The following is a 26,095-nucleotide window of genomic DNA, read 5'->3' on the forward strand; positions in this document are numbered from 1 at the left end:
CACACACACACACACACACACACACACACACGCAACCAAGTGCTCTCAGTGACGCCTTATCTCTGTATGTTTTAGGAATGCAGAGATGTTACCAAGGAAGTTACTGCAGACTTGGCAATCAGAGAGGGGCCTTCAGAAGCCACTGGTTTATCCAGGGAAATATCAAACCCTGCTTTCAAAATATGCCCAGCTTTTTGTTTGTTTGTTTGGTTGGTTGGTTGGTTGGTTGGTTTTGTTTTGTTTTGGTCTTTGGTTTTAAGGTAGGGTTTCTCTGTGTAGCCCTAAATGTCCTGGAACTCGCTCTGTAGCCAGACTGACTGGACTTGAACTCAAAGATCCATCTGCCCCTGCCTCCCGAACACCACCACTGCCCAACCTCAAAATATACTTAGTTTTACAACAATGCTGTATTCGCTTTATATAAAGTGTTTGAAGTCACTAGGTAGCTAGTTACATGGGAAATGAAGAGAAAAGATAAGTCGTTCTGTTTGGCAGCTGTGCCCTTCCATGGTTGTCTGCAGTCAGTGAGCATACCTTGTACAATAACATCATCGTCCAAATAGATGACTTTCTCATGCTGGTGGACAAGCAGAGGGAGATAAAACCGAACAAAGTTCAGCTGCGAAGACAGAGAGACCGTGGTAGGAAAGGGCACATCGCTGTAGGTTACACCGCACTTGCAAATAAGCTTTGACCGTGCCTGTTTAGCCCCATGAGTGGAATGGTATAAAACAGGCTAAATAAAGCAAAGCCTCAGGTGGCTTCTTAGTACCTGATCCTCTAGTCTCAGGGGATGAAACCAGGCTGCCCAGAGAATCTCTCCTTCATCCAGACCCTCACTCACTGAAGCAGTGCCCACATCCCATTCAGGGACAGCTTCAGTGCGAGTCCCCATAACTCCCTAGTCAGTCTTTTAGGGTACAGACTTCCAGCTTTCTCTACCTTCCATCAGTTAGATAACTCATAGCTTTAATATTCACACACACACACACACACACACACACACACACACACACACCAGCAACAAGCCCAGACTTTAACTTCTTGCTCCAGAAAACAGTCAGAGCAACACGAGTTTGTAGGGTTTTCATTAGTGGTGTTCAATTATCATAAGCAACTGACAGTAAGTGACTGAGGTTAGGGAAGAGTGGTGTCACAGACAGAGGCTTTAGAAGCTAATTAGAAAGGAAGGATTTAAATAAGCTGCATAAAGCAGGTGGCTAGTCTCTACAAAATTGCCATCAGCAGCTGCTCTTGGACTGGAAAGATGGTTCAGCGGGTAAACATGAGGAACTGAGTTCGAATCCCCAGTACCTACATGAAAAGATGAGTGAAGCACACTTATCTGAACCCCCAGTGCTGGGGATGACAAGTTGGGACTGGAAGGAGGGGTGAGGAACTAGGGGGACACTGGAGAAAGGCTTGCTTGGGCTCACTGACACATAAGCATATAGCACACACACAACTGTTCTTTATGAAGGACACTTCATATGTGTGGGCACTCTTGCAAGAAAAATGACCCCCAGCACTAGGAAAAGGACTGGCTTCTCCTCAAACATGTTGTGGCCAACACCAAGGCACATAGCTGTCATGCTGCTGGCTTTTTCTTGGCTTCCGGAAGAATCAGAGCTAACCAATGATTAAGCAGAGAAGTTACAAGAGCAGAGGTGTTTTGGATGATTTTGCTGACCTCACCACTCCGCCTACCTCCAGCTCCCAACTGTAGCCCTCCTTCATGCACACATACGTAGTCTCCATTTTTATGCCTCAATTCTTTTCAGTAGCTTCATTATGCTTATATAAACCCTCTTAGAGCCTTCCTGGAGCAGGTGGCTGCTGAGTTAAAAATAAGCAGAGCTTCGTGGAGATCTAGCACACTTGGGACTGAAATATCCTATGTGCACATCAGATGGCTAGAGCTCTACAGGGAATGTGGATGCAGGACTGTACCTGCTGTCCCCACTGTGTGCGTGACTTGTATACTCACAGGCTGGAGCAGCTCAGGCCTCGATGAGTCTGGTCTAATCTTCCCCTTGAGGACTATAGGATTGAACTCCACAATCTTGAAGTTTATTTCTCTCAGTTTAGAATGTTCAATCCATTTTCTAAAGAGATAACAGAAAACTTCAGGTACACGTTTCAAATCTTTCCTGAATTTAATCTGCATATCCTTCCCGGGGCTCGTCTGCTCCTGGAAAGTTACAGTTAAGTATATGTAGGCATCGTTTCCACGTTATAAAGCCTTCTGATTGCTTCGCCATCTGGCCTCACTTCCAATATCTCCTTCCCCCCACCCTCAATCTTATAACTCATTCTGCAAAGGAAATGAACAAGGTAGTAATAACTGAGTTGAGTCCTACATCCAAAAATCCACAGGAAACTAGAGCAACAAGATGGGGTCCTTTCTCGGCAAGTAGCAGCTGCACTCACCAGACCAACTGCCACATGCTACTGCTGAGATGCTGTGGCAGGGGTGTGTGTGTGTGTGTGTGTGTGTGTGTGTGCCCAGCCTCTGACAGTCTTCCATTCCCTCCCCCTCTGTCTCTCACCCCTCCTCCTCCCCACTTCAGCCTGTCTTTCTTCCTCCAGCACCCTCTCCCCTTCAGCACTCAGTCTCACAGGGTGTCTATCTTTCATCTGATTCATTATGACATTCCTGGTAGAAATCGTCTCCAAACAAAGTTGGCGGGCCACTCAAGCCACAGATGGCAACATTTGCAGCTGATTGCAAATTGGCAGGAAAGGGCTAGGGGTAGGTAGCTTGGTGGCAGAGCTCTTGCTATTGCTTGGGGGAATATGGTAATTGCCACAGAAGTATGTTTGCTTGTGGCTATCTACAGAGATGGACTGTGGGTTCATACCTTCTGCTTTTATGTTTTGGCTCAATGAGAACAGGTTTCAAAATATTTAAACACTGGGGGAGGAGAAAGCAGCTAGAACTAAAGACACCCACTTTGTTGACGGTATTGCTATGAATGTGTGATCTATTCTCTTTTGACTGGTTGGTTGATTAGTTGGCTGGTTGATTAGTTGGCTGGTTGATTAGTTGGCTGGTTGATTAGTTGGCTGGTTGATTAGTTGGTTGGTTGATTAGTTGGCTGGTTGATTAGTTGGCTGGTGTCTTAGTTAGGGTTTTACTGCTGTGAACAAACACCATGACCAAGGCAAGTCTTATAAAAAACAACATTTAACTGGGGCTGGCTTACAGGTTCAGAGGTTCAGTCCATTACCATCAAGTTGGGAGCATGGCAGCATCCAGGCTGTCATGGCGCAGGCAGAGCTGAGAGTTCTACATCTTCATCCAAAGGCTGCTAGTGGAAGACTGACTTCCAGGCAACTAGGGTGAGGATCTTATGCCCACACCCATAGTAACACACCTACTCCAACCAGGTCACACCTATTCCAACAAGGTCACTACAAATGAGGCCACTCCCTGGTCCAAGAATATACAAACCTTGACAGCTGGTTAGTTAGTTGGCTGGTTAGTTATTTGGCCAGTTAGTTGGTTGGTTATTTGACTAGTTTGTTTATTTGGGGTAAGGTCTCACCACGAAGCCTAGTCTGCTCTCGAATTTGCAACCTTTCTTCCCCAGCTTCTCGAGTTCAGGAGTACAGATGCTAGCTCTTGGTTGTGCTATTTTTACAGAGCTGTGGATGGAATCCTGGACCTTAGTGTCCATTCATATTTATATTCATTTTCCTACGAGGCTTACATTTTAAAAAATGTTTGCAACAGTTATTCATTATAAGCCATTCTTCTTACTAATCTATTTTAGAGCTAATTCCATTTGCTGTTCTTCATTATCCAGAAGTTCTTGGGTTACACTGGCAAGTCTGTCAGCTTTTTTTTTCCACCCCTAATTCCTGGGCTCAGGGAGGTACTGTCCAGACCAAGATCACACAGTTATCCTGTATTTCTAAAACACATTTAAATTTTGATTTTTCAGTTGTTTTCTTTTTACTCTAACTCCTATTCATTTTTTAGTATGACATGTTATAGGAAAAACAAGCTCCAAATTATAATATGATCTACAAATTTTAATTACTGTAAGTTTGTAGTTCAAACATCACAGGTCATGCTTGGTTCGATGGGAGAGCATGTGCTTAATCTTTGTGGAAACGTGGATTAAGTCTCTAGCACCTCTCCCCAAAATACAGTTAGTGAGGATGCTTAAGAAATAATAACAATCCATTAAGAAAATAGAGGGGGTGCTAGAAAGATGGCTCTGACTGCTCTTCCAGGGGTTCTGAGTTCAATTCCCAGCAAACACATAGTGGTTCATATCGATCTATAATGGGATCTAATGTTCTCTCTTCTGGTGTGTTAGAAAGCAGCTACAGTGTATTCATAAAAGAATTTTTTAAAAGAAAGAAAATAGAGGAAGAAGAGGAGGAGGAGGAGGAGGAACAAGAACAAGAAGAGGAGGAAGGAAGAAGAGAAAAGGAAGTGGAGGAAGAGGAAGAGGAGGAGGGATGGCTATCTAAAGAAAAAAGATTAGAAGAAAATAGAGCCTTCAAAAAGCATATTATAGAAACTACCGTATTCGAGGCAGAGTGCTCCGTAGCCCCACTACGTAGAACACAAGGTTAGCATCGGTGTTGCTGTAAATGCTGTTGATGGCTGCCATGGCTGCACCCATTCTCCCTGCTGCTGCACAGATCACCACTGGAATCTCCTCTTCCATGTCCTCAGGGGACTCGGAATCAACATCTGGAATGATTGAAACCAATGACTCAGAGCACAAGGAACTTCCCAGGAGAGCAGTTTCTAACTCCTAGTCCACAGTGCAGGGGAAGACTGTTGCCCTCACAGGCAGTCTCTCCTCCTTCCCTATGCCAACCACCAAAACTTTTTTCCCCAAGATTCCCTTGCTGCAAAATGTGATCAAGTTGGACAAATGGGATGTTCTTTTAACTTATTCGTGCACCTACAGAATCTGCAGGTCAGACTAATGCTAAATGCCTTCCTCCTTCCGCTGGAATGCTGATGAGATACTAAGAGGCAGAGAGCCTTCTTAGACTGGTGATACCTAGAACATCAGAACCGTAGTGTGCGCGTGATTTTGGTCTGAAGGGCTGTGGGATCCGCGGGTCAGGTTCTCATGGGAAGACAGGGTGAACTTCTGCGTCCCTATTATTTCAGGACTCTTGTTCAGAAGCCAGTCCACAGCATCACACACATACAGGGCAAACACACAAGAAAGGGCAGAGCTTCACAGGCCCAGCAGCTCTTAACTCCCCAAGTCAGAACTTGTCTGCTGTACTGCTATGGTTTTTCTGTTGCTCTCCATTCCTTAGTCAAGTTTCCCAAATGTTAACAGCAAGAGAAGGAACTAACGAAAGGGCGTGACCAGTGCTTACAACAAATAACTGACCATCCTTTAGCATCAGAACAGACAAAACCCCTGTCACTACCAAGTGATATTTCAGCGCCAGAATGCAACCTACGTTGTGAAGAATAGTAACCAGGCTATGGACACCTGATTGTTATTATGTTTGACCTCTCTTTGCAGACAGTTTTGTAATACTTCTCTCACTTAAGTCCAAGGTAGCTGTAGCTGATATGTAATTCAATAAACACTTACTGAAACACATTACTAGGTATATTTTGTAAATGGCCTCTCTGTTTCTTTTTGGGTTTTTTTTCTATCTACTTCTGTTTCTCCTAGTAGAATTTTTTTTTTCATGATCTAGTTCCTTACTTGAGAGAATCTCATAATATACTTTGAAGGGGAATGATATAAAATTCTTAGCTGGGTGTGCTGGGTACATGTGGAGGCAGAAGTAGGTAGACCTCTGGAGTTTGAGGCCAGCTTGGGCTGAATAAATGAGTTCCAGGCCAGCCAGGGCTGCATAGTGAGGCCCTGCAGAATACATACATACATACATACATACATACATGCTTTCTGGTATTTGAGCCCAATATGACACATACATAGCCACAAGTTTATCTGTGTCTATTTGTGAAAATATAAAGGCTAGAGAGATGGCTCAGCGGTTAGGAACACTGACTGCTCTCCCAGAGGTCCTGAGTTCAATTCCCAGCAGCCACATGGTGGCTCACTACCATCTGTAATGGAGTCTGATGTCCTCTTCTGGTATGTCCAAAGACAGAGACAATATGCTCATATAAATAAATCTTTAAAAAAAGAAAAGAAAATATAAGTGATTTTAATTTTGTTTGCGTTTCCTTTTTTTTTTCAAATTCACTAAGTGACCACGAATTATTTTTTTTATAAAGAAAATAATGTTTTGGGCACAGCATATCATGCAGCCCAGGCCAGCCTTGAGTTTCTGATCGTCTTGCTCCCACTTTTCAAATTGTGAGTTCACTGCATGCAGTTTTAAAAAGCAAAACAAAACCCGACTTGTTTACGGATTGTTCCTCTAGAGCAAGCTGTCACCATGCGGCCACGTGAGGTGATCTAACTGACATACAGGCTTGGCTGTGCGGATCACAGTTCTTCAGCAATTCCAAAATCCTCGTGATTTCCTCAACACCAGGTGGCGCACGCTCTCTTATCTGCCTGTACACGTGCTGTTCCTGCTGTCTGGAATCACTCTCTGCTCTTCGTGGTTAACTCTCAGGTATCCATCCCAGCTGCGTACAGACATCCACCGCGCAGGAAGTCTGCGACAATTTCCCAACACGTACAGGGTTCTGGGTGCCTGCTGTGGCTGGGTTCGTTAGCCACACTGTTCATTTGTCCATTCCTATTGGGGAGCACCACGAGGGCGAAGACGGTAGAGTACTTGTCTCTATCCTCCGCTTCTGTCCTAAGGACCGGCACCACAATGGATGCCTTCGTCGGTTATCCCTATTTCTGCAAATGCAGAGCCTATTTTTGTGCCTGGTTTTCTATCAGACTGTGAGCTTGTTGAGTCACTCCACCGAGCCTGGCTCCCTGGAAGTGCGTGGTGAAAATCTGCTGTGAAGAGCTGAGCTGCGGCACGGAGTGGCCCTAGAGTCCAGAGCCCTCCTGGATGTTTGTAGAGACAGGAAGATAGGAGAGTGGAAAGGCATGGGTAAAGCCTGGAACAGAAATCTGTCAGTCTCTGACTCCTGAGTGCTAGGATTAAAAGTTCGCACCTCTATGTCTGGCTAAATGAATGATGTTTAAGTAATAAAAACAAATAAAGCTTTTTGTGGGAAACTTCCAGCCAAAACAGAAAAGGATCTAGGAAAGCTTAACTATTTTGTGTGTGTGAACATGGGAGTTTATGTATTCCTACATGCATGCACAGGCCAGAACAGAGTGTCCAGTGTCTTCCTCTACATCTCTCCAAGTAACTGTTTGGGGGCAGGGTCTCTCCCTGAACTGAAGGCTTGCCATTTTGGCTAGGCTTGCTGGGCAGAGAGCTCTTGGGCGCCACCTGTCTCTGCCCCTTCAACACTTGGGTTACAGGTACCCATAGCCACATTTGGCTTTTTATATGGCTGCTGGGGAGGCGAAATTGGGTTCTCAAGCTTGCAAAGTGTGGTGTCTTGAACGAGAATGGCCCCATAGGCTTGTATATTTGAGTGTTTGGTTTCCAGTTGGCAGACTGTTTAGGAAGGGTTAGATGGTGTAGCCTTATTGGAGGAGGCGTGTCGCTGGGGCTAGGTTTTGAGGGTTGGAACGCCCATCTGCACCACAGCTCCACCAGGCACAGTCTCTCTCTGCCTCCATTAGGAGACTAAAATGTAAGCACTCGGCTCCAGCTCCAGTGCCAAGCTGCCTGCCGTGTGATCCCACCATGATGATCATGAACTAAGCCTCTGAAACGGTAAACAAACCCTCAACTGAATGATTCTTCTCAAAAGGTTCTCTGCTTATGATGTCTCCTTACAGCAATAGACGGTAACGAAGACACAGAGCAAGCACTCTTACCCACTGAGCCTTCTCTCTAGCCCCCAGGTATACAGGATTTTAAAACCAAAATTCAATCGTACTTGTTTCTCCATTTAGCATATATAGGGATCTCTCCTTGTCAACTCTGTATTTTTTTTTAAAGAATTATTTATTTATTTTATGTATATAAGTACATTGTAGCTGCATTCAGACATAACAGAAGAGGGCATCTGATATCACTTTACAGATGGTTGTGAGCCACCATGTGGTTGCTGGGAATTGAACTCAGGACCTCTGGAAGAGCAGTTAGTGCTCTTAATCGCTGAGCCATCTCTCCAGCCCCAGACACTTTTTTAAAAAAAGATTCATTTACTTTATGTATGTGAGCACACTGTTCCTCTCTTCAGACACACCAGAAGAGGGCATCAGATCCCATTATAGATGGGTGTGAGCCACCATGTGGTTGCTGGGATTTGAACTCAGGACCTCTGGAAGAGCAGTCAGTGCTCTTAACCACTGAGCCATCTCTCCAGCTCCCTCCAGACACTCTTGATCAACAACACACATATTTTAAATTATTTTAAATGATGTATGTATAATTTAATGTGTAACCAGATAAAAACACTGCCTTTGTAAGAACAGAGACAGTTTTGCTCACTAGTGTTTCTAGGTCCTAGGTATTTGGCTTTAATGATTTACTTATTTTTATTTTATGTGCATTGGTGTTTTGCCCACATGTATGTCTATGTGAGGATGTTGGATCCCCTGGAACTGAATTTACAGACAATTGTGAGCTGTCTTGTGGTTGCTGGGAATTGAACCGAGGTCCTCTGGAAAAGCAGCCAGTGCTCTTAACCACTGAGCCGCCTCTCTAGCCAGGTATTTGGCTTTAAAAACAGAAATGTGAACCAGACTTTTGTGGCACAAACTTATAAGCCTAATTAGTGCTTGAGAGATGAAGGCAGAAGGATCAAGAGTTCAGAGCCATGATCAGAGAAATAGCAAGTCCGAGGCCAGCCTGGGATGTGTAATGTATTCTTTCAAAAAAATTAAATTTAATTTAAAAATTAAGGAAAATATTATTAATTTTAATTATTTTATTATTAATTTTAAAAAGTTAAAGAAAAACTGTGATGAAAACATCCAACACACTAAAATATTAACTACTTTGCTGGTGGCAGAACATCTATAGGTAATATTTTTCTATAGTTTCCATAATTAGAAGGTATCTCTTGGACTAATATGAAAGTTAATTTAAAAGGTAAACAACATGCTAACAGTTTTTCATTTTTGTAGGGTTGATTTTCGTGTATAAATTGGGTTAGTAAGGGTACTATCTCACTGCATTCACCCAGGATGAGGCCATAGGGTCAGCTAAAGGTCATGTGTGTGTGTGTGTATGTCTACCTGAGTGTCTGCTTGTGTGTGTGTATCTGTGTCTGCATGTCTACATGTGTGTCTGTCTGTCTGTGTAAATGTGCACACACAGGGATGCAGGTGCTGGTGGATGCCAGGAAGCCATCAGCTCCCTTGCAGTGGGAGCTATAGGTGGTCTGCTGATGTAAGCTTATTGGAAATATGAGAACCACTGTGAGCTGCTTGCTGTGAGCTTGCCCTAGGTGCTGGGAACCAGTCTGTCTTCTGCAAGAGCAACCACTCTCTTCACCACTGAGCCTCTCCCCAGCCCTCTGAAGGGGAGTTTTTATGTTGAGCTGTTGGGAGCTATTTTTGTACTAAAAGACTGGATCAGTAAGAGGAGGGAAGGAGCAGTTCTCATCAGCAAAATGTGGAGAGGCTCAGCAGTCCTTCAGGACAGGGCCCCAAACCTAGAGTCTGGACATGAACTCGGGGTGGATGAGAAACGCTGATCCCCAGGCTCACACCGTCTGTGATGCCCCCCCCCCCATAGTATCGCCTGATGAGGTTTTGCCCTGTTCATTTAAGACAGGGTCTCACTTTGTAACTCAGACAGGTTCATAACTCACCATGTAGCACAGGCTAACCTCAAACTCACAATCCCCCTGCCTCAACCTCCAGGTGCTGGGATCACAAGTGTGTGTAACACATTCAACCCAGGTGTGTTCTAACAGGCCCTCTATGTGACTTTTACATGTGCTATGGTTTGAACATTACCAATCATTACATAGCATAACCCAATTGCTGCCCTAGGGAACATAGTCTATAGGCTGGCTCTTAGGAGTTAACCACATTGTCATTTGCCACTGAACCCAGTCTGTGAACCCAATGGAAACCATAAAAACCACCTTCTTAGGGTCTTGTCTTAACAGACGCCACACTTGCTCACCTGCTTTGTCCTTAAGCACGGCTCCCTTACGAACTTTCTTGTACAGAATCCCACAGAGAGTCAGGACCAGAAGAAACAGCAACACTTGATTGACTGAAATGAAGGGGGAAGCATATCAAAGCACAGGAGGGGGAGTCCCGAATGGCAGTGTGGACAGCCAGACAGAGGACATGGGGCAGTCTGTAGTAATGCATCTACCTGGTGCACTGTGGTCGGGCTCCTCAGAGTGTGAGGAGGACCCAGAGCTAACCAAGGCAGTGTGATGGCTGAGGCCTCAAACTCCGTCACCCCAGGAAGTTGCCTTGCATGAATATTTCATCCATCTTGTAAACAGCATCATTTCTAGAATGCCTTCTGTGAGCTACTGTTAATCCAAATGCCAGTCGAGGATGTGCCTCGAATCCTGGCTCCAGGTAAGGGTCACAATGCTTCTAGGTCTCCGCCTCCCTCCCGTCCACGCTTATGATGCTTGCTTTTGGGATGATGCAGTGCAGCAGTTTTTGAGTACAAAACACACATTCCTGGCTGTTGGTAAAATGACTGGGGACATTTGTGTTCACAGAGTTAAGCAATATTCAAATCATGTGTGAAAAAGCCAGTCTCTGATCTCAGCGTTGCAGCCACGCAACACAAGCTACTCAAAACTGAACATTCTTCTAATCAAATGCACTTTACAAATCATCTTCTTTTTGTGGCAGGAGGTAGATATTTTTTTCCATTTACAGAAAGGATAGAAACTTTCTATTACAAAACATGCTTATGAATATTAAACACACGTGAACTAAAAGAAGACCTTTACAGTAATGTGGAACACAGAAAGTACACAAATGTCAAAAAACTGGGAGATGTGACTTTGCCATAGGGTAGGCGTGAGTGTGAAGTGAGGGACACTCTGGGAGAGTCAGATATGTGACCCAGGCCTGTGGGGCCCCACTCACCAGGCAAAGGCAGAGGATCAGAGTGAGTCCTAGCCAGCCTGAGCTACATTGTAACTCTTGTGGGGAAGGGAAGGAGTTGGGATATGAGGTCAGATTCCAACCTCATTCTCACCGCCTACCTCTGCAAACTTAGACAGGTTACCTAACTTCCCTGAGCCTCTATGGGCATCTCTGATGCCAATAAAAATAATAAAAAGTTAAACTATTTCTCTAAAGATAATTATGATAATTATTGGCTTATGTTAGTTTATTTTTTTGACTCTCAGGCTTTTAGGTTTGTATTTGTAAAAAAACCTAAAACCAATAAACAAACAAACAAATAAAAATAGACCTTTACAAATGCTTAGACATGGATGCAAATACTTATTTAGAGTGAGAAAATAATTGTAATCACAGGTTTTAAAAAAATATATGATCCATGAAAATATATGAAATGGATTTACCACCAAAATGGTAAGTCCATTTCTAACCAAAATCTCAGCAAAATCCCACAGGAATCATCTTCAAGTGACAAATGATCACTTAGGAAATGACCTATGAAAAGCACACACACACAAACAAACATACATATACACTCACATACACACACTCATATATATACACATGTATACACACCTATACACATACATAAATATTCATACACACATACATACATACTCATATACATACACACATACATATATATATACATACATACTCATACACATACACATTCACAAAAATACACACATACACACTCACACGCACACATAGCAAGCATCATCAAAACACTGCTCCAAAACATCTTTCTTCATAGTAATTCTTAAGTTCAATTCTTACCTTTCCGTAGAAAAGCCATGTGCATCCACCTGGGTGACAAGGACCTATGGATTGAAGAGTAAAAAGTCATTCAAAACAAATCAATGCATTAAAAACTGCATCTCCTCTGGAAATCTGGTATGTGGTAAGTGTGGATCAGTCATTACTGGTTTGGATCTCCAATTTTGATAAGAAAATAAATATTTCTTTTTTTTTGATTTTTAATATTTTTATTACATATTTTCCTCAATTACATTTCCAATGCTATCCCAAAAGTCCCCCATAGCGCCCCCCACTTCCCTANCCACCCATTCCCATTCTTTTGGCCCTGGCATTCCCCTATATTGGGGCATATAAAGTTTGCAAGTCCAATGGGCCTCTCTTTCCATTGATGGCCGACTAGGCCATCTTTNGATACATATGCAGCTAGAGACAAGAGTTCCAGGGTTCTGGTTAGTACATCATGTTGTTCCAACAATAGGGTTGCAGATCCCTTTAGCTCCTTGGGTACTTTCTCTAGCTTCTCCATNGGGAGCCCTGTGATACATCCAATAGCTGACTGTGAACATCCACTCCTGTGTTTGCTAGGCCCCGGCATCGTCTCACAAGAGACAGCTATATTTGGGTCCTTTCAGCAAAATCTTGCTAGTGTATGCAATGGTGTCAGCGTTTAGAAGCTGATTATGGGATGGATCCCTGGATACGGCAGTCTCTAAATGGTCCATCCTTTCATCACAGCTACGAACTTTGTCTCTGTAACTCCTTCCCTGGGTGTTTTGTTCCCAATTCTAAGAAGGTGCACAGTGTCCACACTTTGGTCTTCATTCTTCTTGAGTTTCATGCGTTTAGCAAATTGTATCTTATATCTTGGGTATCCTAAGTTTTGGGCTAATATCCACTTATCAATGAATACATATTGTGTGAGTTCTTTTGTGATTGTGTTACTTCACTCAAGATGATGCCCTCCAGGTCCATCCATTTGGCTAGGAATTTCATAAATTCATTCTTTTTAATAGCTGAGTAGTACTCCATTGTGTAAATGTACCATAATTTCTGTATCCATTCCTCTGTTGAGGGACATCTGGGTTCTTTCCAGCTTCTGGCTATTATAAATAGGGCTGCTATGAACATAGTGGAGCATGTGTCCTTTTTACCGGTTGGGACATCTTCTGGATATATGCCCAGGAGAGGTATTGCTGGATCCTCCGGTAGTACTATGTCCAATTTTCTGAGGAACCGCCAGACTGATTTCCAGAGTGGTTGTATATTTCTTAAATGTTGTCTTAGTTTCTTTTTTTGTGTGTGACTAGAGAGACAGTCATGGGTGCTAGGAACTGAACTCTTATATCTTTGGTTGTGAGCCTAACCTTTAACGGCTGAGCCATCTCTCCAGCCCTAAAGATTTATTTTATGTATATGGTTACACTGTAGCTGTCTTCAGACACCCCAGAAGAAAGCATCTGATCCTATTACAGATGGCTGTGAGCCACCATGTGGTTGCTGGGAATTGAACTCAGGACCTCTGAAAGAGCAGTCTGTGCTCTTAACCGCCGAGCCATCTCTCCAGCTCTTGTCTTAGTTTCTTGTTGCTATTAAAAAAAAAATATCTTTCAGTGATAAAAGCAACTTAAGAGAGAAATTATTTCCTTTGGCTCAGAGTTCTAGGGTATAGCCCATCACAGCAAGGACGTCAAGGCAGCAAGAGCTTGAAGCAGACAGTCACATCGCACGCACACTCGGGAAGCAGAGAGGGAGGAGCACTTAATGCAGCCTGCTTTGTCTGTATAGCCCAAGATCCTCGCCTAGGGATGGTGCCACCCACAGAGAGCAGGTCTTTCCACCACTGTTAACATAACCGACATGTCCCACGGTATGCCCATAGGCCCATTTCCCACACAATTCTATAGTGCATTCAGTTTACAACCGAGCTAACATCACACATGTATAGCCTACTTCAAGCGAGATTATTCTGGCTGAACAAATGAGTCCAAATAGATGATCCTTTCTCTACTTCAGTTGTTTTTGTTTGTTTCAATCCCGTTCCAAAAGGAGCCCAATTATCTTTCTTGGCTAGTAGAGAAAATGGGACTATATAAAAATGTCATTTAAAAAAGTCTCTATTAGAATGGGGAACAAAATACCCGTGGAAGGAGTTACAGAGACAAAGTTTGGAGCTGAGACGAAACGATGGACCATCCAGAGTCTGCCCCACCTGGGAATCCATCCCATAGTCAGTCACCAAACGCAGACACTGTTGCATACGCCAGCAAGATTTAGTTGAAAGGACCCTGAAATAGCTGTCTCTTGTGAGACTATGCCAGTGCTATGCCAGTGCCTGGCAAATACAGAAGTGGATGCTCACAGTCATCTAATGGATGGAACACAGGGCCCCCAATGGAGGAGCTAGGGAAATTACCCAAGGAGCTGAAGGGGTCTGCAACCCTATAGGTGAAACAACAACATGAACTAACTATATATGTCTGCATATATAGAAGAAGATGGCCTAGTAGGCCATCAATGGGAGGAGAGGCCCTTGGTCTTGTGAAGATTATATGCCCCAGTACAGGGGAACACAGGGCCAAGAAGTGGGAGTGGGTGGGTAGGGAAGCAGGGTGGGGGGAGGATATAGGGAAGTTTCAGGATAGCATTTGAAATGTAAAGGAAGAAAATATCTAATAAAAAATTGGAAAAAAAAGTCTCTTTGATCTATAATACATACCCCATACCTGTCTTCTTTAATAAGGAAGTGTTTCCATTGTCTGGATTTCCCTGTGGAAACAGACCATCCATGAGTGTGCAAACTTCACACCCAATCTGATCATTCATTCATCACTAAAAGCCGAGCGTGAGATGTGCTGAGGATACAGTGTTGAACAAGATGGCCCTGGTCTCCATCCTCACGGAGCCTTCACACCAGTGAGGAAATCAGATGTTAAGACATTGCTGATAAAACGACTGGAGCTAAGTGCAGAGAAAAGGATTGGAGTCCGTGCTGAGAACAGAGAGCAGAGAATGGTGCGGGGATGAAGACTAATAGGAGTGGGGATTATAGCAGGAAGGAGGCTCCAGAGAGGCCACCCTGAGAAGAAGGACAGGCAAGAGTCAACACAGGGGCACACCAGGCAAAGGGGACCAAACGTGCAAAGACCCTGTGACTGGAAAGAACCCTGAGAGTTCTGGGAACAGCAAGGTCAGTGTGCACTCCACCGAGGAATAAGTGGCGAGGGGACTGGCGGGGTTGGAGAGTGACAAAGAGGACAGATCCGGTGGTGCTGGCTTGTTACCAAGGCCATCAGTCTTTGAGCACATTAAAGCCTCCGAACGGATTCCCCAGGGTGCAGGGGAGATGCACCATCGTTCTGCAAGTGCTTGCTGCGCATGCGTGAGACTAGGCCCTCACATTCTCTGTACCAACGTATCTAGCTATGTGTCTGAAATCCCCTTGTTGGGAAGCAGAGACAGGTGGAGCTCACTGGCTATCCAGCCTATCTGGAATGCCAGGCTTGTGGTTCATTGAGGGACCCTGTCTCAGGGCAGAGAAGCAGAATGATGGAAGGTACCTGAAGTCCTCCTCTAACCTCTATACAAATGCGTATGGGTGCATGCACCTGCGCGCGCGCACACACACACTAACTTAAAAATAAAATATAAATACTCCTAAGGAAAGAGATAGGAAGAGAGTGGAAACCCAAGGTCATACCCGATGGGCCAACACTCTTTCAAACAAGTTGCTTTCCCTTTAGATTCTCACAGACAGTGCAAGCGAGTAGCCGTGGGAAGCAACCCTCTTTCTGCTGCCGGGAGATCCCCTGGAAGAAAACACTGTCTTGTTTATAGAAGGACTTAGTGATATTTCCAGTGTTTTATGGCTGTGAATAGTGCTTCTGTAAACACTTGGGCACAGGTTTTTGTGGGAGTGTGAGGGTAAACACCCCAAAGCAGTAGCTGAATCATTTGTTCACTATATGCTTCGCTTTCTAGGAGACTGCCTGTCATCAGGGATCATCGGCCCAGGCCGGCAAAAGGGAGCAGAGATGGCAGACGGGTTTGGAAGCCCCGTGAGTGCATACAGTAACAAAAACACACGGGGACCAGCCTCAGCGAGGGAGGCAGATCAGCTTTACTTGGGGCGATCCAAGGCTTATATAGCTTTGGGGAAGGGGGTGTAGAAACATCCAGGATGGACAAAGATTTGAAGGGTACGGGAATGTGGCTTTAGCATTAAGAAGCATTTCAGGAATCTCGGGTGCTAGCTGAATGGGTTCTTATCTGAAGGAAGGAAGTTGAACCTGTAATCTTAACCAAGACAACTTGACATTCTACAGACAGAGATGCCTGTGGGCTTGTGAACTCCCCGAAAAGGTCAGAGAAGGGAAAGCCCAGCCAGTGAAGGAAGCCTCCATTATATACCGAGCTCAGAAGGCTATCTGGTCAACCTTAATTAACAGAGTTTCCCCACAACCACCAATGTGTCTCCTGAGTGGGAGCACTTGCGTTGTGCATTGCCGCTGGTGAGGTAAGAGTCGCTGTGCTCTTCAGCACTTGTTATTACAGCTGTCACTTCAACCACCTAACACATACATGGCTTTCTCTTGAATTTCCCCATGAACATCACTACTGATCATCTTAATTTATTTCTACCATATTCGGATACAAAAGTTTCTGTTTAAATCTTTTCCCACTATTTTTAAAAGATTATTGCCTTGTTTTTTGAATTTTCAAAGCCACTTATACATTCTGAAGACAAGTCCTTGGTTGGATATGTGATTTGCAAATACTGTTCTTCCGTATGTAGCTTCTTTTCACACTCTGGCTGAGTTTTGCTATTCAGTGTCTTGCTATGTAGCCAAGGCTGGCCCCCAGCTTGGAGTCCTCTTGCATTAGCTTGCAGAATATTGACATCACACATGCATACCACCATATCCAGCCTGATTTTTTTTTTCTGGAGACATGATCTCATGTAGCCTGGACTAGCCTTGAACTCTGCTCTCCTCACCTCCACCTCCCAAGTGCCAGGATTACAGGCGTGCTTTGTTATGCCTGGTTTTATTTGGTGCTAGAGATAGAACCTGGGGCCTCTTGAGCACTAAACAGGCACTCTACAAGCTAAGCTACACCTTCACCCAAACCCAGACAAATTGTGATCAGGCCTAACTCATTATTTTTATTTTTTAGCTTAATGTTTTGATTGATTATTTTGGAAATTTCACATAATGCACCCCATCTCATTCACTTCCCAGTCCTCCCAGGTTCACACTCACCCTTATGACCGAACCCAAAACAAAAGAAGAAAGAAAAATATCAAGTCCAATTTGTATTGCCCACCTACTCACTGGAGCATGGTCAAACTCCCAGTGGTCAACCCCTTAAAGATAACTGATTCCTTCCCCAGCAGACCCCCACTGGAAGCCACCAGCTGTAGAGAGCTACACTTCAGCATCCCTGTTACAATGTTTAATAGTTCTCTTCAGGGCTGGAGAGATGGCTCAGTGACTAAGAGCAGATTGTACTTCCAGAGGTCCTGAGTTCAAATCCCAGCAACCACATAGTGGTTCACAACCATCTGTAATGAGATCTGATGCCCTCTTCTGGTGTGTCTGAAGACAGTCACAGTGTACTTATATACATAAAATAAATAAATAAATAAATAAATAAATCTTTAAAAAAAAAAAAGAGTTCTCTTCATAGCCTGTCTAGGCTCTTAGCTTGTCACAGAAACTTTCTATGTCTCTCCTTCTCAACTCTGAGTCTGCAACCATCCATACCATTGCTCCCTTTAGAGCCAGCGGCACCATGGATCATGGACTTTCGCCCGGTTCCTGGCTACAGAAAGGAACATGACCACATTGTCTGTAGTTTCTCCATCTCTTACTCTTCTTCCTGCCCTGAAAGACAGTAGACCTTTCCTTCCAATTTCCTGAGTTCACTTTTTAAGAGCATCTTCCCTCAGACCTGCCCTTCTCTAGTTTTTCGGGGAACACCACAGGCTTTGCAGACTCCTCTGCCACTGCCTCGGCCCCCAACCCTGCCCAGCCTCCACGGGTCTCTCAGGCTCCTGGGAGCTGCCCTGCAGTGGTGGGAGCTGCCCTGCAGTGGTAGGTGCTGCCCTGCAGTGGTAGGAGCTGCCCTGTGGTGGTAGGAGCTGCCCTGCAGTGGTGGGAGGTGCTCTGCAGTGGTAGGAGCTGTGTCAGCTTCATTCACAGCCATGCTTCAGGTTTCCATCCTCCATGCTGATGGCTTGTTCCTGGATCTGGTTCTGCAGCATCTGCTCCTCCACCTGCTCCAGCAGCTTGTGGATAGGGTGGACCGACTCGAATCAACGGATCTGGGCCAGGATGGCAGCCGAGTTGGTCAGCCCATGCATGTGGAGGGACTTCCAGCCTGCTGCCCTTGCTAAGTGAGCCTCCAGGGCCTCCTTTTTTTTTTCCTTTATGAACTATGCTGCGATGTTATATCTAAGACTTTGGCTTAATCCAAAGTCAAGGTGGTTTTCTTTTTGATCTAAGAATTCTATAATTTAACATTTATATTTTAAGTTCATTTAAAAAGATAGCTTCTCTAAGAGTCAGAATGCTGACAGTGCCTCCCAGGAGATCTCACATGAGCACCCTGGGCGCTTCTTGCCAGACAAACTCCAGCCTCAGGGTCCCTCCACTGCCCCGAATATGGCACTAAGCCTCCCCTCCCCACCCCCGGTTCTTCATCTCCTCAGTAGCTATCTCTACTGGTTACTACATAACTAGGCTTCCCTGGTGTGGTGGTTTGAATATGCTTGGCCCAGAAAGTAGCACTATTAGGAGGTACGGCCTTGTTGAAGGAAGTGTGTCACCGTGGGGATAGGCTTTGAGATCCTCCCCACTAGCTGCCTGTAAACCAGTTTTCTGTTTGCTTTGGAAACAAGATGTAGAACTCTCAGCTCCTCCAGCACCATGCCTGCCTGAATGCTGCCATGCTTCCTGCCATGATGATAATGGACTGAACCTCAGAACCAGTAATCCAGCCCCAATTAAATGTTGTCCTTTATAAGAGTTGCTTTGGTCATGGTGTCTCTTCACAGCAATAAAAACTCTAATTAAGAAACCTGGTTACTGTTCCCCAAAATGATACATCAGAAGCCTCATATAAATTGACACATTTGTCTCTTTGTTCAGAGTCATGTGTTCAGCACTTAGCAACATAATCTCTCAAGAACACCAATAGGTCACAATGACTGTGCAGCCTTGTAGCAGGACAACCACAAATGCTGTGTGTTCATTATGAAATCAGCACCCTAGGCACTGCAGAGATGCCTTTGGACCTTGGCACCTTCTAGTTCTTGTGCATACACTGGCCCTGATGGGTCACACCTCCTAATTGGTCCTTTGGTTTCCCCTCCCATCCTATTTCACCTCACCCCCTTATTGACTTTGCAGTTGCCTCCTACCCAGCCTTCCTGTCCCCACCCCTGTCTTCCCCAGTCAGTCACTGACATAACTGCCACATGGACTTTTTTTATTATTTGATATAAAGTCACCGTGAAACCCATGAAGCTTCGGCAGGCTCATTTTTTTTTTCTTTTCTTTGCTTCACTTGAAACAGTTGAAGTTTACAAAAGTTAAAAGAGTAAAATACCCGTGGGCTCCTCACCAGCTTGCTAGCATGCTGTCACGTGTGCTCAGCTGCAATGCACACACGCATACTTTGAAGATGCACACATTGTGCAACATCACCCTTAAATATCTTAGTATGTCTCTTTTAGATTTTGTTTTGTTTTATTTTTTGAGGCTAGGTTTCTCTATATAAAAGTCCTGGCTGTCCTGGCACTTGCCTTAGACTCCTGAGTTCTGGATTAAAGGTGTGCACATCATGCCCAGCTCAGCCTGCCTCTTTTTAAAGTGAGGGTAGAGTAAGGGCTAGGGAAATGGTTCAGTGCTTAAGAGTGCTGGCCACATGAGCATGAGATCTGAGTTCAAATCCCTAGCACCTACGTAAAAATCCAGGCACAACCATATATGTCTGAAACTCCAGTATCCTGGGGGGAGCAGAGATGGGAGGATCGCTGGAGCAATGGATGAAGTGACTGCTTGAAGCAGATACTGTCTCAGGGGAGAAGGAACAGAAAACAGTGCAGGACACCAGGCATTGTCCTTCAGCTTCTACAGTCACAAACATGGGCCGACACACCTATGCACACACACACTCACACACACACACAAACACAGACAAACTAAAGACATCCTCCTACATAACCAAAATGCCATGATCACACCTAAAAGTAACATTAATGGCATCGCCCAATAAGCAACCCATATTCAGCCCCCTTCACGCCAGTCTGGTATCCTATAGCTTGGTATCCTATAGCTTGGTATCCTATAGCTTGGGTTTCTATCTTTAGTTGTTTTTACTCTTTTCTTCTCTTTTAAGATTTGTTTATTCATTTTATGTACACGTCCCTTATCTGTATGTACACCTGTATGGCAGAAGAGGGTATCAGATCCCATTACAGTCACCTTGTGGTTGCTGGGAATTGAACTCAGAACCTCTGGAAGAAGAGACAGTGCTCTTAACCACTGACTCATATATCTAACCCCGATCTTGAATGTTTCCAGTTCAAAAAACTCACTCTGTAGACCAGGTTGCCTCAGATTCACACAGATCTCCCTGCCTGTACCTTCTGGGTTCTGGGATTAAAGGCATGAACCCCCAACCCCAGCCTCCATACTGTTTCTAAAATTGTGTTGTGCCTGTGTCCTGGGTGCTGTACCTACACCTGTGATGACTGAGGGCAGGACTGTGACTCCCTGATGGGTCTGCCTGTCCTTTCTTAAAGATAGTTGGAATGAGCAGCTCTTGTTACTTTGCTTGTCTCTGGAGACAAAGGAGTCAGCCCATTACAGATGAGCCAGTGGTCCCATTCCAAGGATGAAGGCAAAGAGAGGCTCTGGACAGGAAGACCCACAGCTTTTCCAAGCTGGATGACATCTGAGTCATGTTTTCAGTATGATAACAATCAATAATCATCCAGTGTAGAAAAGCTTGTCATCCTGTCTTCATTACAGCTGGAGGCAGCTTTGGGAGGTATCAAATGTCAATGATGGACCGAAGAACTCCCAAGGCAAAGTCCTGAACAGTGGCAGCTTCAAGAGAAGCAAGAAGACAGAGGGCCTCAGGCCTTGACTAGGACATAAAGTAGAGCACAGAGAGCTAGGCTAGACCTGAGAAACAATGGCGTATGTTCAAAGCCCCCAGCCCTGGGGATGGTGCATGGACAGCTGCCTTAGCAGTTCCTGGGAAGACCTGAGAAGAGTTCTTTCAGACCAGGCAGTGGCCAAGGGTAGATTAGCTCTGTCTAGGAAGAAAAGACAAAAGTGGGAAGGAAAATACCTCAAAATTCAGAGCCCCAAAGATTTATTTTACATGTCAATGCCAATCAGTTGATAGAGGATTTGGGGATTGACAAGGAGAAATCTAAAGCTACCACCAGGCTCTTACTTTAGAAGAGTAGAGATAATTATTGATTAGTCAGATCTGCCATGGTGCTGGGAAAGACCTGGTTGTCCAAAGGTAAGAGGGAAATAAAGACACAGCTGCCCACAAGCTGCTGTTGAATGATTTCAACATTAAAGACTATGCTTAATGCACTAGGAGAAATGTCATGAGCAGTGTAACTGAACAAGAGATACCTCGAGTGCTGTGAATGTCTCCCATAGGGCACCGTCACCCCTAAAGCTTCTATACCATCTCCCCAAACTGACATAAGGATCAAGTCCTAAGCGCTTGAACTTGTGGAACCACAGACATAGCATTTAGAGGAAGAACACAGCACCCTCGTGGCTGCTCACCAGAAGTGCTATCAAATAGGATTTCATAAAGGAGCCAAAATGAAAACAAGTGTGGTCAGAACAGCGAGTACCAGAGCATGTGCCAAGCTACGTTCATGTATGTGATAAAATGACTCAAGTTTGGTAACTGCCACATGCTAAAATGTCCTTAAGTGGCATTCTTTGTTGAGACATTTCTCAGGACCTTTAAAGTGTTTTTCTACTTTATGCTCTGTCTGAAGGGGCTTGGAGCTCCTTCTCCAGTGGGACTACATCCTCTTAAACATCCTTTGAAATATTCTGACATCAAGGAAGCAATAAGAGAATGATGTTTCTTGGGAATGAGGAATGAAAACGGTGGCTTAGTGAACATGCCTTTGAGAGAGGAGGATGAAGAGCAGAGATGAGAGAGAGAGAAAGAGAGAGAGAGAGAGAGAGAGAGAGAGAGAGAGAGAGAGAGAGAGAGATGGAGGGGTTAGGTATTATTGTGGAAGGATGAAGAAAGCAGGGTCCTGGGGAAAAGACATATTGGGAGATGAGGAACACTCGAAACATCAGAATGTCCGGGGCAGGGACCTGTCCAGTTCAGCATGTGTCACTTCTGTGACCTTCATTGTCATTATCAGCATTGTCAGGGAAGCTGGCCCTGTGTGTCACATTTACTTTGTATCTGTGTATCACATGTTACATTGTATCACTTTATTTCCATTTTGCAGATAGGGAAATGTAGGCACATGGATGAGATATGACCAGAATCAGGCTTATGAAAGTCTTCCCAGGTGGCACACAGCCCACACTTTCATTACTGTAGGGCACAGCTCTGTTGTTAGCTGTATCAGAGGGAGAACTAGAATTCCATTATGTAATACCAAAAGGATATTGCAAAGAAGTGCAATACCAAAACATTTCGAGAAGAAAATAAAAGGCAAAACCAACCCACCAGCGTCCTATTGGCCAGCAGGCTGCATAGGACAAACATCCTGCATCTTTGAATGCTAAATCAAACACTGTGACTCCCATACCACAACAAAACCACAGAATTAACTGCCAGTTCTCTTATTGGGTATGGAGAGTTTCTCGGAACAGATTCCAAAAACATGAATCATAACACAGTTATGTCATTTTGGCTCAGAAACAGACTCACATTAAATGTGAACGCTGATCTCTGTCATGTCTAACTCCTGATCCCCAATGCAACTTAAAATCCAATGCAAACGAACAAACAAATCACCGTTAGGGCAGAGATGGGAGAATAGGGCTAGCCTCTGCTCTGCAAAAATAGCCAAATGTGAAAAGCTGTTACAGTGAGCGTCTTGGGTTTGCTGCAATAGAAAGGTTCTTTATGATGTTACATTACAAACTTCTGGAGGCTGAGGCTGTGAAGGGGGCAGTCTGCCTCCTCCGAGTGACTGAGTTCACAGCAAAATAAACAAGAGTTGTAGACAGAAAGGGTGAAATGGAAAGATTATCTTGCTTGTAATTGCTGTATTTACCTGATGGATGTGAGGGTAGGCTTTGGGCAACTTGGTCCAGAACCGCTGCAGAGCTGAGCATTCAAACTGCGGCTGGCCTCGCGGGACCACTAAGCTGCCTGTTGCTTCAGCTGCTTCCCAGATCCCATTGGAAATCCCAAATGGCTTGCGAGCCCTGAATGTGCCTCAGCCGTCCACACCCACCTCCGCTTGCGCTTGCGTTGCCTGAATGGCTCGGGTTTCTTCCACTCCTTCAGCTTCTGGGAACCCAAGCCTTGTGCAGGCAGAGGCTGCTCCTGAACCGCTTCCAGATGTGCTCTTCGTGAAGGCAGGGCAGACTTCCTCTCTCGGCTTTCTCTTGCAGTCTGCATGTGAAACTCTCAGCAAAACAGGGCTGTTCCTGAGTAAAAGCTGCAAACCTAGGGAAGAACAAATGTTTGGAAAGTGAATTTATACCGTCATGCGTCTAGTGTAAATTTCTAATTTCAGTCGGGTTCTTGCTGAGAATCTTTGAAATCTCCTGTATGTTGACATGTTACCATGGCAAATCATGTCTCAGACAACCATAGTCTTCTATTGAGGTTGTGATAAAGACAGAAGTTTCCAGGTGGGGTGTTTCCTCTGGAGGGGAGAGGCATCAGTCAGGGGGCAGACTTCGTGGCAATACTGCTGTCCTGTGGTTTTGCAGTTGATCCCCAGAAGTGTAGGAATGGTACCAGAGCTTTGCCCAGAATCATGGAACATATTCCACAATGGCTTCTCTCTAACTTTCATAAGGAATTCCTCGCTGGCTGCCTCCATCACAAGCAGTCGCTTCCTTCATAAATATGATGCAAATCACACTGTAACTTTAAATTTCCAAGACGCCCTCAATAGCTGCCATGGTGTGTGGCAAGCCTATAATTCTAGCACTTTGGAGAGAGAGGCAGTGGTGGGCTAGCACTAGCTACTTGAGACCTTCCCTCAAACAAAAACAAACAAACCAATGTGTTTTTTTTTAAGACACTATCCACATTAATAAATGTATACAATGATGTATTTTATTTTACCCAGTGCACACAAAATATTATTTTGACTAACAAGTATAAGATATGCAAAAGACTTTTTGTATTCTTTAATTTTTTTCTTACTAAGTCTTTGAAATCTAGTGTGGATTTTGCATTTGCAACAAATCTTACTCCAGCATTAAACTTCCTAATATGCATTTAGATTTCACAAACTTAACTTGGCAGTGTGGGCCTGGAATCTCAACTGCTGGGAGACTGGAGCAGGAGGAGCAGGAGGACTGCATTCTCTCGGACATCTGGGGATGGATGCAGTGTGAGTTTGAGGCCAGCATGGATAACTTAGTCACTCAAACCGAGAAGTAAAAAGAGGACCAGGCAGAACACCTGTCCAGTATGGACAGGGCCATGTGTTTAGTCCCCAGGTGAAGTCACATATCCAGGTTGTATTAAATATACTTAGATAGTTCTAGCACCTGACGGTACTACTCATTTTTTTATTCGAATTAATGAAAATTTAATAAAATTTCAGATTCAATCACCCAGCTGTACTAACCGTGTCTAAGTACCCCTAAGCCGAATGGCTGGTGACTACTGGACTGGATATCAATGTTCCTGAGGTTGGAGTTGGAGAAGAAAAGCATTCTGAATACCTTCCAATCACATGGAACTTTGAACATTGATAAAACAGATTCATACCTTCTGCTTCATTTTGTTCTCAGTGTCTTAGGTAAGCTAAATTTTGCTCTACCTTTCAGATTCCAGCCAAATTTGGGTCCTCTGAAAGAGCAGCAAGTGCTCTTAACCATGGCCACAATTCTCCAAGTTTTAAATTCTTTCAGCCTTCTCTTCTGTGATATTCCTTGAGCCTCGAGTAGAGACGAAGAGTGATATAGAGTCCAGATTAGCGCTTAGCACTCAATGCAGTTGTCATAGTTCGTATCGTTTGGGGAGACTCTGGCCTCCCCTAACCATTGACTCATAGGGTGGTATCGCATGCCTGGGACTTTCATTTGATAACCATGCCTTCTGGGAGCCGCATTGCCCACTCATGAGGATATCAGATGTGGTAGAGTGGTCCCTCAGACACGTCCCAAGGCAGTACCACAGACAGGACTGTAGGCTGATGCCTGTTCAGTTCAGTTCATTCCCAAGATCACCTCATCTGTACCTCTCATCTACTCAGGAGGATGCCTGGCATTGAATTATTCTACTATTGGATAAGTGGATGATTAGCACTCAAAAGTGAGTTTCAAGACTGAAATAGCAACTGTTTTCATAGGACCTACTTCTCATATTAACTGAAATCTCTCTGGTCATTATTTTCGGACCCTTTCCTCTGGTCCCTAATGTATGACTCCCAGTCCCTTTCTCTCCTATTCCTGCCATGCCTTGAGGACACAAGAGGTTTCTTATCTATGACCAGCATTTCCATCTTGTATGGTGGATTCCTCCTCCTTATGATGTAATGAGAAGAGAAAGAAACTCAGGCTGTCTGTGACACCTCAATGGTGCAAGGGTACACTGGAGCTCAGCTGTTAGATTTATTTACTATTGCAGGTCTTTAGTCTCTCCATCTATTAGGAGTTCTGCTAGAAGAGGCCTAACAGAACCAAGGTGAAAATGTATCATACATGCCAGGTGGTGGTGGCTGGGTTCCAGGGCATAAAGATCTGGTCTGGTCAGTTAAAGTAAGAGCTTTTTAAAAAGTCTCTCCTGAGCAGTGGCGACACAAACCTTTAACTCCAGCACTCTGGAAGCAGAGAGGCAGATGAATTTTTGAGGTGGAGGCCAGCCTGGTCTACAGATTGAGTTCCAGGACAGCCAGGGCTACACAGAGAAACCCTATCTCAAAAAAAAAAAAGAAAAGAAAAGAAAAGAAAAAAGAAAGAAAAGAAAAGAAAAGAAAAGAAAAGAAAAGAAAAGAAAAGAAAAGAAAAGAAAAG

At 44.4% G+C, this 26,095-nt stretch overlaps 1 protein-coding gene across 2 annotated transcripts in view; it reads right to left on the bottom strand.

Annotated features, from left to right (window-relative positions):
- Glt8d2 (glycosyltransferase 8 domain containing 2) overlaps positions 1-23,549 on the bottom strand; it is a 33,054-nt gene extending 9,505 nt beyond the window's left edge. Inside the window, exons 1-6 of one of the 2 annotated variants that reach the window (XM_021174966.2) lie at positions 23,167-23,433; positions 11,895-11,938; positions 10,138-10,230; positions 4,540-4,711; positions 1,988-2,105; positions 535-619 (exon numbers count right to left, since the gene is read on the bottom strand). In XM_021174966.2, the coding sequence (XP_021030625.1) occupies positions 535-619; positions 1,988-2,105; positions 4,540-4,711; positions 10,138-10,230; positions 11,895-11,919 (493 nt within the window). In that variant the 5' untranslated portion in view covers positions 11,920-11,938; positions 23,167-23,433. Of the gene's footprint in view, positions 1-534; positions 620-1,987; positions 2,106-4,539; positions 4,712-10,137; positions 10,231-11,894; positions 11,939-23,166 lie in introns of both variants that reach the window. The other variant, XM_021174967.2, reaches the window with a different exon arrangement.
- Between the last annotated feature and the right edge of the window lie 2,546 nt (positions 23,550-26,095).

The sequence above is a fragment of the Mus caroli genome, chromosome 10 (genome assembly GCF_900094665.2).
Source record: "Mus caroli chromosome 10, CAROLI_EIJ_v1.1, whole genome shotgun sequence".
NCBI classification, from domain to species: Eukaryota; Metazoa; Chordata; class Mammalia; order Rodentia; family Muridae; genus Mus; species Mus caroli.